Below are 11,465 nucleotides of genomic sequence, written 5' to 3' on the forward strand. Positions count from 1 at the left end.
GTCCTCAATCTTGGGTTGACGACAAGTTAACATCTGGAAACCGGTTCCGGTCTGTCAACTTGTGGAGGTTTCTCTACTAGTGATTTGGGAAAGCGGTCATAGTAATAGAGTTCAGCCTGTATACAATGGCGTGGGACTTATGACTGAGTGATGTACACGAACAATTTTTTGTGTTGATTAGCCCGCTTTGTGGTACATAGCAACAGTTTCAGGAATTCAATCGCACCAACAAAAACATTTATATTGCTTGGAACCTTTGGGCTTCCATAGGAAATAAGGACAGATCCTTCCGAGAGAATCCCAATAACTTCGTTCGCCTACAACACAGAACAATGGACAACCCAGTGATCGTCAAGTTCGGACAGTTTATGAACAATTTTAACGTGAACTGTTGTGTAAACCATAAACTTACGTTAGTGTCTTATATGTTGTTGGCAATGTAATCTCTTTAGTACTGAATAACCATGTATATTTCTTGGAATCTTTGGGCTTCCATAGGAAATAATGACAGATCCTTCCAAAAGAATCCCAAAAACTGTGTTTGTCTACAGAAAAGGGCAATGGACAACTTTGTTATCGTCAAGTTTGGACAGTTTATGAACAATTTTAACGTGAACTGTTGTGTAAACTTATGTTAGTGTCTTATGTGTTGTTGGCAAGGTAATCTCTTCAGTACTGAATAAAAAAAAAGTAAATGTGGAAAAGACAAAAAACTACTATGAAATTGTAATTACTAGAGCAAAACTCATACTTTTAGGCAAATATAAATTTTATGTCATCATGCCTTGATTTACAAATATACCAATTAAAACAAACAGAAGCTAATTGATAATGTAATGATGCATAAGAGACAATTTTCTTTCACAAAATTTTTGCAGTGAAGATGAGAAATTGGTATCAAGTTTCTTGTTTTAATTTTTATTTTTTGGATAAACATGTTTTGACTGCTTTTTCAAAGACCTCTTTTAGACCTTCTTGGGTAAGGGCAGAGCACTCGACATATTTCACTGCTTTTAAAGACTTCCTGGTCTTCTCTCCCTCTGAACTTGATACAATCTGTAAAAAAAAAAAAGGCATTTTTTTCAAATTTGAAATAGACCCACATAAATTAACCTAATTCTGCAATAGTACTTCTTGACATACGTAGCATGTAGAGGCTGGGAGACTTTACACAGTACAATATTTTTACACATTAATAGGGGAGACAATAATATGTTCAAAAGCAACAATCATATTTCATATCACGAGTTGTCTGATCTGGATCACGATTCAAAGTTGAGATAAGTACACATACATTTTGTGGTGTATATATATATAGGTGATATTCAGAAAGGGAACTTTATTTCGTATTTTGTTAGAGGCTTTTAAGTTATTGTGCATTTATTACTGGATTCAGTAGGAGTTTTATGACTGTTGTGATAACATTGTTGCAAGGTATTCAGCCAGTTATTTCTATTTATTCAAATAATGGAAATGTTTCTAAGAGTGTATTATGCTTCATATGCCTACAGTCTGTGCACTAATCCCAGTATATGCAGCATTATATATCTAAATCTATCTCTATCTGTCCATCTATCTATCTATCATCTATCTATCTATCTATCTATCTATCAACTAATGAGTTCATAAACTCTTTATTCATTTTTTAAATTCCTTATTTATAGTATTGTTAAAAGAATAAATTTAGTTCCCATTTCAGTCTTTGCAATCTATAGGACAGAAGATTTAAAGGTTTCTTTGGATTAACAAGCAGGGTGCCATGTGGACAGCACAACGACCAACCGCCTTTAATTTCCCCAACTATAGTTGAGTACACATAATTGATGTGTGGACTCAGGGCTTCTCCGAGATTCGAACCTAGGACCCTAGGTTCGGAAGCTAAGCGCTTTACCTTTCTGTCACGGCGCCCCCTATATTATTGTCACAATAAAATGAGGAGGCCAAACATTTTATGTTCCTTGAACATTTTAAACTGTGCCAATACTTACATTGCTAGGGTCCTTCTGTTTGGATGTATCTTGTCTAATATCTAACATCGTACCCACTAGAATGATTGGTGCATTGGGGCAGTGCTGACGTATTTCAGGGTACCACTTGAAATATAAATAGTACAAATAAGCGCTTTAGATATGTACATATGGAAGGAGATTTTTTAGCCTTTGTATGGCTAGCTACAAGAAGAAAGAAAATCTGAGTTTAAACCTCTGCAGCCTTCCAGCCTTTCCCAAATATGGGAGGGGCTTCGAGAGTCAACCCTGAGAAAAAAAACAGAAGCATGTGACCCTTAGGAAGCTTGCAGCACAATACTACACCCTGGCAGAGTCTGGCAGATCCCAAACTGTATTGGCAATAGTTGCTCCTTCGACAACTCAGCTGCATTTAGAACTGGGAACTGCTTTGTTGGACACAGTGTTCTGACAATAGCTAATTCCTCGGCATTCATCTCATTTGTTTGAGATGGTTTATAGACACGTTCTTATATCAATAATCACATCCTGGCAATAACAACCTTACGGAACCACAATATTAATTAATAACAATACACAAATTCAAATTAATAAATCAGGAATTATCATTCTTATGTAAATTTCTAGCTTTCATTGACTCGACAAACATCATTGTCAACAAACATGGTTTCTGTAGAAATCCTGAACAAAAACCGTCTTTTAATTCGAACTATCATGTATATGTTTCCTACCATGGCAGCGTGTACCTTAAAAGTTAACTCTGTGGTCTTCGAAAAAAATTCAACAAACACAGCAGAGTAGACCAAAGATGTATCTTGGCTAGAATTCTTTTTTAAGTAAACTCTTTTTGGTGCTAATTTTTCATGTGTTAACTAATCGAGGGAAATTATCTTTATTCTAGACATGATGGTCAACTCTCTAATCTCTTTAGACTACGGGCGAAACAATAATTAGAGCAAACATTGTAAGACACACGTTCTTGCAGTTGATGCGTTGAAATTAACACAGACACATAGGAAGTATTCCACTCACTAAAATTCCATTTCTTTTATGCACGAAATGATTATGGGCTAAAATTCGGGCTAAAGCGTGTATTGTAAAAGGACCGCCCGACCCAAAGCCAACTTAGATGGATGTCCTGCACAAAAGCTGCTACTTTGGGTCCACAAATCAAGACTATCTTTACCTGGAAGAGAAACTCCAAGGGCGCATTGGGAAAGCTTCTTCAACATTTACTAGATTCTTCCCAGGAGTGTGAGAAAACTTAAAGCTCACCCCAGAAACAATGATAGAGGTCTACTGGTAGAGGTCTACTGGTGGGGGTCTACAGGAAGAGGTCTACTGGTTGAGGTCTACAGATGAAGGTCTACAGATGGAGGTCTACAGCTCATGTATCATTTATGTACCATCTGTACGGCAGCGAAGCATAAACCACATATGCGACGAAGAGCTTTTACTCCACAGTCATTTAACGTCTCAAGAGACATTTCTTTTCTTTGCAACTTTGCACATGACTTAAGAGGACAATCCTAACTGCGGTCACTGGGTCACAGATTGGACATCTGGAATCACTAGTCAGCACAATATTCCCCGCCGCCTCTTATCTTCTACCTCTGGTGTGTGTACCATCCGCAAGCCAAATTTATCTAGGACCCTTCCTTCATGCTTGCTTGCTGTGGATCTATCCAGTGCTTCTTTCTCCCAACTGATGGTGTCAATTCTGAGGAGCTTCATGTCGCCGGCATACATCAGTGTATCTTTGAATTGGGCGACCTACAGCTCTCCTGCCTTCTATTAGATCACCATATATAAATATTTGTGGGAGTCAGCCTTGTGTTGTCTCCACTGTACTTCGAAAGTAACAAGGCAAAACTCTGTTTTGTTCAACCTATGTTTTTAACGCGTTTTGCTGATTGTGATATTTCAGTTCAATGGGAATTCTAACTTCTAAATGAAAAGCAATAAAAAATGAAGATACAAACTTTGTTCTGAACGCTGGCTAGACTCTCCTTGTTACAAAGGGAAAAACACAAGAGGAAGCAATCCTGAAATAAAAAAATAAAGAGTTATCCACGCTGAGTTATCCATGCTGTGTTGGTGTTGTATGCCTATAACCAAATCTATCCAGCTCTAATGGACACATGACAGGGAAATGTAAAGACGGTTGGTCTTTTCTGATGTTGTCCAAATACATGTCACACTTTAGGAGTGGAGCCTTTGGTTACTGTTAGGTTAGACGCGATTTTCGAAAACGGCTCTAAAATATTTTAAATCATTCGAAAGTGGATGTATTTCTTTAGGAAGAGAATTACGATCTCGTTGGATACACTGGACAAACTCTACTACTCTATAGACCATAAGATCTGAAAAGGAAACTTTACTTTTTATTTGACAAACATAACACTGACCGTTTCAGGATATGCTATAACTCTAACTGCTTCATAATCACTTAATCCTGTGGTATCGTGTAGGTATAATTTCACCTTTTGACCTTTCACTGTGACCTCTGTACTTTTTATATCGAACCTATAAAGAAATGAAATTTATTAAAATGAAGCAATTCTTTCTTTAATCTGGCATTGAGATAATAAACATTAGAGAATTGAAAGGGTTGCCTGAATCATCCAGGAAAACAAACGACTTGGCAGAGTTTAACTCATTGATTAGCTTGTATGACTAGATAGAGAAATGATAGACAGATAGATAGACAAATGATAGACAGATAGAGAAGTGATAGACAGATAGATAGACTAATGACAGACAGATAGATAGACAAATAATAGACAGATAAATAGACAAATGATAGACAGATAAATAGACAAATGATAGACAGATAGATAGACAGATAGATAGACAAATGATAGACAGATAGATAGACAAATGATAGACAGATAGATAAATAGACAAATGGTAGACAGATAGATAGACAAATGATAGACAGATAGATAGAGAAATGATAGACAGATAGATAGAGAAATGATAGACAGATAGATAGACAAATGATAGACAGATAGATAAATAGACAAATGGTAGACAGATAGATAGACAAATGATAGACAGATTGATAGAGAAATGATAGACAGATAAGTAGACAAATGATAGACAGATAGATAGACAGATAGATAGACAAATGATAGACAGATAGATAGACAAATGATAGACATAGATAGACAAATGATAGACAGATAGATAGACAACTGATAGATAGATAGATAGATAGATAGATAGATAGATAGATAGATAGATAGATAGATAGATAGACAAATGGTAGACAGATAGATAGACAAATGATAGACAGATAGATAGACAGATAGATAGAGAAATGATAGACAGATAGATAGAGAAATGATAGACAGATAGATAGACAAATGATAGACAGATTGATAGAGAAATGATTGACAGATAGATAGACAAATGATAGACAGATAGATAGGCAAATGATAGACAGATAGATAGACAAATGATAGACAGATAGATAGACAAATGATAGATAGATAGACAAATTATAGACAGGTACTCAAATGATAGCTAGATAGACAAATGATAGACAGATAGATAGACAAATGATAGACAGATAGATAGACAAATGATAGATAGATAGATAGATAGACAAATGATAGACAGATTGATAGACAAATGATAGATAGATAGATAGACAAATGATAGCTAGATAGACAAATGATAGACAGATAGATAGACAAATGATAGACAGATAGATAGACAAATGATAGATAGATAGATAGATAGACAAATGATAGACAGATTGATAGACAAATGATAGATAGATAGATAGACAAATGATAGATAGATAGACAAATGATAGATAGATAGATAGACAAAGGATAGACAGATAGATTAGCAAATGATAGATAGATAGATAGACAAATGATAGACAGATTGATAGACAAATGATAGATAGATAGATAGACAAATGATAGATAGATAGACAAGTGATAGATAGATAGATAGACAAATGATAGATAGATAGACAAATGATAGACAGATAGATAGACAAATGATAGATAGATAGACAAATGATAGATAGATAGACAAATGATAGACAGATAGGTAGACAAATGATAGATAGATAGACAAATGATAGATAGATAGACAAATGATAGACAGATAGGTAGACAAATGATAGATAGATAGACAAATGATAGACAGATAGATAAACAAATGAAATGCTTAGGACGTAATTATCTTCTTTGTTGAAATAACGTAATCAGAACTATTCAGAATTTTAGGTCTAGCGTTAGACTTAAATGTCCATTTAATGACCACAACAATAAATAATCGCCTAATTATGCATTCCACCTTCCTCGCTGGCCGAATCAGAAAATGAGTAATTTCTAGCAGATGAAGGTATAACAGGTCCGATACCAGAATTAAACCAAACATTTTTTTTAAATTATTTTTTTTATTATTTTATTATATTTGAAGTTCAGTAATAAATGTATTGTCTTTTTTAAAAATATATTTTAATTTTTTTTTTGTTAGATCCTAAAACCGTATGACAAATCACATGAAGATAACAATAGAGAAAGAGGAGGAAAGAGTGAAAGATTTAAAACAAGAACAAAGAGAAAGAGAGAGGAAAATATGAATTGTAAAATCTTCCACTCACACTGTAGGAACATATTCTAAAGGAAAAACTCCTTCAATGAAAGTTGTCAACAAAGGTGTTTTTCCAACTCCGCTGAAATCAAAATCATATTATATGACTAACACAGCTATTAAAATAAAGAAAAAGCATTGAATTACAAAAAGTACAAGAAAAAAATAAAAAGAATTAGCTATGGGGAAGAACTCCACATTTAGTACAATATCTCTCAATAATATAAAAGTTATTTGCCTTTCGACATCAAACGTAATAATAAAATACTAATAATTTCATCGACTAATTGTTTAATTTTAAGTTGATTCAAATTTTGTTAGTTACAACAAATAATTCTGTAATGTTTCAACTTGATTCAACGTGTACAATTATCTAAAGGGACACAATCCCACATATCTAGTCATATCTCTAAATAGTCATGAAGTAGAGTAAAGTTTCCCCTTTCAGACCTTGCGATCTATGGGGCATATGATGTTAAGGTCATCTGTTTCTTTGGGTGGTTGGTCGTTGTGCTTGCCACATAACACCGTGCTCGTAACTGCTGGCCGAAGTAATACTGAAATATTAATTTCCTTTTTGGGTCTCAAACAAAATAATTAATTACCATTAATTGATGATTAACCCTTAAAACGCGTATGGTAGTTTATTCCTTTTTGTACGCACTCATAGTAAAACGGCTCAGCACTTTAAAGGTTAAAAACTAAACTGTTGCGACGTTTAGAAAACATCATTAAAAAACATTACCACATTTAAAGGAACTTTTTGAACAAAAGTGCCTAAAAAAAATCGAAAAAATCTTGGAAGAACACGGCCACCCGCTCCATCAGAACTACGTCAGGTCGTCGCGAAGTGGGCGACTGCTGTCAATCAAAACAAGAACGGAGCGGTACAAAAACTCGTTCGTACCTCACTCAGTCAGACTCTATCACCGCCACTCATTGATCAGGGAACATGAAATGCACCAAGATACCTGTGTGTAGTCGTTGAATGAACTCTTTCTGCTGTCTGTTGTATTTATGTGTATTTTTCTGTTGTGTTGTCTTTATATGAGAAACGAGTCCTTGTAATCACAACAAATTTCCGTAAGGATCAATAAAGCAGCCTTAGTCTTGGTCTTAAAATGTTTAATTCTCTTACTGATTTATGATAGAAAAAAAAATACTTTTGTAAAGTTTCAACTTGATGCGAGAATGCTTGTGGGAGAAATAACGTGTTCAAAATGTGTACCAGACAGACAGACAGACAGACAGACAGAGTTGATATAAGCTTTGTAACAAGAAAGAACTATTTACCTGTCTCCAACTATCACAAACTTCATTGTTCATAAAACTGTAAGATAAAATAGCATCACTTTATTGAGGAAAATTGTACATATTATAAATATGCAATATTAGGAATTTAAAAAATAAGTTACTCCTGATGTGTGATATACAGATACAGATAAGCAGGTAGCTTATTGAAACAAATCTGTCATCAAAAATATTAGACGAAACTAAAATGTTATAAGTAAAATTTTGTTATATATAAAAAAGCAACTTGATTTACAATTCTAAAAAAAACAACAACAACTAGAATTAGATCTTATTGCATGCCGAATGAAAAGTTAATCTTAATTCCAACACTAGCTAGAATAACGAGGTCAGATACAGAGTTGGTTCTGTGGTTTGGTTTGCATACATTGTGTCAGTTTGGTCTGTGTCCCGTTCGTGCTGACATCCTGTTGCAGTGTGTATCCCCTCAGCACAAGTGTGTACATCCGCTTTCCAACCTGTGTGTAAAGCCTTAGTCAGGGACTGCGGGAGTCTCTAACCTGGAAAAAAAGTAGTACTACTTTCTCCTAATGCGTGCACATTCGAATCTTAACACAGACAGACATTTGAAATGTAGTTTCTTTTTTTATATATGTCATTATCTTCTTTCGTATATAATGTAAAAAAAAATTAAAATATCATTCACGATAGGTTAACACTCGTAGAACTTATTAACATTTTTATAAAGGAACGTATGTAAAGTATAGAATAAGATAAGATAGATAAGATGAGATTAGATTAGACACACCAGTCATCCGGGGCCGCTGTGGCTGAGTAGTTAAGCGCTTGGCTTCCAAACCTGGGTTCCTGGGTTTGAATCTCGGTGAAGACTTGGATTTTGAATATTGTGGATGTTTTGGACAACTCTAGTCCAACCCACTCTAACACGGGTACCTGACTAATTAAATGCGCTTGGTCGTTGTGCTGGCCACATGATACTCTGCTCGCTAAGAGTTTAAGCGTTGACCAAAGAAACAGATGACCTTAACATCAGCTGCCCTGTAGAACGCAAAGGAGAACTTCACACCAGTCGTCCAGAGAGACGTCGCAGTGCCCACACCAGTCGTCCAGAGAGACGTCGCAGTGCCCACACCAGTCGTCCAGAGAGACGTCGCAGTGCCCACACCAGTCGTCTAGAGAGACGTCGCAGTGCCCACATCAGTCGTCCAGAGAGACGTCTCAGTGCCCACACCAGTCGTCCAGAGAGACGTCGCAGTGCCCACACCAGTCGTCCAGAGAGACGTCGCAGTGCCCACACCAGTCGTCCAGAGAGACGTCGCAGTGCCCACACCAGTCGTCTAGAGAGACGTCGCAGTGCCCACACCAGTCGTCCAGAGAGACGTCGCAGTGCCCACACCAGTCGTCCAGAGAGACGTCGCAGTGCCCACAACTGTCGTGCTCTATTCAATAGAAGAAATAAAAAGGGTGATGGGCTGCTGATTGACAGGTTAACTGGATCGCTCCCCTCGCGCAGGTAATCCTTAGGACGTCACGGTGTCGTCTCGCCTGGTAACCAGGTTCACTTTAATTTTTGTTTTCAATTTAATTTCTTTTTCTAGAAGCTAATAAGCCTTAATTTAAAACAGATCTTTTTATTTATTTAAAAAAAAAGAAAATATTATTTTGAGAAAATGATTGCATGTCTTTTGTCAATCTGCAACCTCATAGCGAAAACGTGCCGCCTGGTAAAAATAGAAAATCCAGATGACATGTTTGTTTAAAAACTACAACATCGAACTGACAAAATTCGCCATCTTGAAATCAGTGTGACAAGAATCTTATCAGTTTGCGTCCTATGTCCTCTTTATCCTAATTGTGTCCTGATAAGGTGAGGATAGGACAGTTTATGAGAAAGCACTGCGTCTTCTTCACAGTATGTTGTGCATGCTTTTTAATACTGGCACTACTTCTACTACTAATACTACTATTTTATATAGTAGTAATGACAAGCGGTTCAGCAAGGTTGTCATTGCCGGAAGTGGTAATGGGTGTAAGCACTCCACTACCTATAAAATGCTTCCTAATGGGATGCGTCTCAAATAGCCTCTGACAACCAGTCCAACTCCTGGCCTTCACGTGTGGCTCAGATATTGAGTCCGGCGGAACTGTTCTCACTAACAGGAGAAGGGGCAAAGGCGAGTAACTGGCGCCTTAACCAGTAAGCTTCGGGTAGGAGGGGCTCGTTAGCCATGGCTGGCTACCCGCCTAGGAGAAGGAAAACTCTGAATTCAAACCTCTGTTGCCTTGCAGCTATACCCAATCATGAGAAAGGCTTCGGGAGTCAACCCTGAAAAAAAAATCTGGAGCTGGCGACCCTAAGGCAGTTTGCATCACCCAGTGCTACACTCTTGCAGAACCTGCGATGCCGCTGACCCAAAACTGTATCGGCACTGCCGTTCCTTTGGATACATCAGCTGCGTGCAGAGGGGGGAACTGATGTGTGGGCGACATCGTTCCGACCACAGCTAATGCCCAGGCATTCATCTCACCAAGATGATCCATAGTCGCTTCGCGACTGAAGGAGGCCATATATTGACAAGCATCATGAGAGCCCAAGGCTCACCGATTTCCAGAGATGGGGAATACGGCGACGTGTAGTAAGACTCATCGTCTCATAGCGAGTAAGTGTTCTTGAAGCTTTTGTTTCATATTATCTTATCTTATATTATATTATAAATGACAGACGTTCTTTCTTAGCAGAAGATGATGACGTCCTACGCGCATCCGTGTGATAAAATAGTCGTGCCTGTTAATTGGCCTCTTCCTCCAGTCGCAAACAAGCATCCTTGAGTCACGTGCTTCCTTTTCTGTTCTACTCAACGTACGACCTAATTCGAATCAAGTGCTCCATTTTGTGTCTGTTCCAGTTCCTTAATGTTTTCTACAGTTGAGGGGTCCAAAACAGTGGATTCATATTCTTTTATTGGCCTAACCAAGGTTAAATAACATTTTAGTTTCATGTTCTTATTTGATTTTTAGAAATTTATTTTAATTAACCCTAATGCTTTGTTTGTATTTTTTTTATAGTTTCATCAATATGGAATCTAAATGATAGCTTTGCAATAATTATAACATCTAATTATTTTGTTTTTTTAGTCTGTGTTACTGGTTCATCATGATTAAGATAAATGAAATTAATTCGTTTTATTTTTTTTTTGTGACTCCTAATAACTGACAGTTTTGTACCTGGAAAGACATGCTCCAATTTGATTTGTCTTTCAATGACAGTCCTGTACATTCTTTTATGTTGTCTTCCCATCGCTTTTTCTGTCTGCCTCTTTCTCTTTTTTTTCTCGTGATACTGTTCCCTAAAGGAATGTCTCCGCGATCCTTGTGGTGTGTGTAGTGTGTTTATTGTTGTGGCACGATTAGTGGTTAGTTGTTTGTGCCGTAAATAGGAGAGGTTTTGAAAATTTGCATAATTATTTATAATCATAGACTAGACATGAATCAATACAAAATTAACCTTTAAATTAATCATTTGGTGGTAATCAATTAATTTTGTTATACATAGAGATAAGGGAGGTTACCCCCTGGAGTAAAGATATATATAGAAGTAATTTGCTTCCC

The 11,465-nt window shown here is 36.6% G+C and overlaps 1 protein-coding gene across 7 annotated transcripts; it reads right to left on the minus strand.

Annotated features, from left to right (window-relative positions):
- Positions 1-897: 897 nt before the first annotated feature.
- Positions 898-8,373, minus strand: LOC106077529 (ras-related protein ced-10-like). 7 transcript variants are annotated; one of them, XM_056011532.1, is made up of 7 exons: positions 8,263-8,370; positions 7,878-7,914; positions 6,595-6,666; positions 4,376-4,493; positions 3,950-4,012; positions 1,989-2,093; positions 898-1,056 (listed from the first exon to the last, which is right to left on the minus strand). In XM_056011532.1, the coding sequence occupies exons 2-7, from the start codon at positions 7,901-7,903 to the stop codon at positions 919-921; spliced, it is 522 nt and encodes a 173-aa protein (XP_055867507.1). In that variant the 5' UTR covers positions 7,904-7,914; positions 8,263-8,370; the 3' UTR covers positions 898-918. The 7 variants fall into 7 exon arrangements, with proteins under 7 accessions (XP_055867507.1, XP_055867508.1, XP_055867512.1 ...); XM_056011533.1 differs by having other exon boundaries at positions 8,233-8,271; XM_056011537.1 differs by lacking the exon at positions 8,263-8,370 and adding an exon at positions 8,206-8,245.
- Between the last annotated feature and the right edge of the window lie 3,092 nt (positions 8,374-11,465).

Source organism: Biomphalaria glabrata, chromosome 14 (genome assembly GCF_947242115.1).
Source record: "Biomphalaria glabrata chromosome 14, xgBioGlab47.1, whole genome shotgun sequence".
In the NCBI taxonomy this organism is placed as follows: Eukaryota; Metazoa; Mollusca; class Gastropoda; family Planorbidae; genus Biomphalaria; species Biomphalaria glabrata.

What these genes read in the sequence shown, in the direction of transcription:
- LOC106077529 (XM_056011532.1), bottom strand. Translation starts at nt 7,903, where the DNA reads ATGAAGTTTGTGATAGTTGGAGACAG. An exon ending in TTAGAATATGTTCCTACAGT is followed by an intron (nt 4,494 to 6,594) that starts GTGAGTGGAAGA and finishes ATTTCTTTATAG; the next exon opens with GTTCGATATAAAAAGTACAG. An exon ending in AACAGAAGGACCCTAGCAAT is followed by an intron (nt 1,057 to 1,988) that starts GTAAGTATTGGC and finishes TTTTTTTTACAG; the next exon opens with ATTGTATCAAGTTCAGAGGG.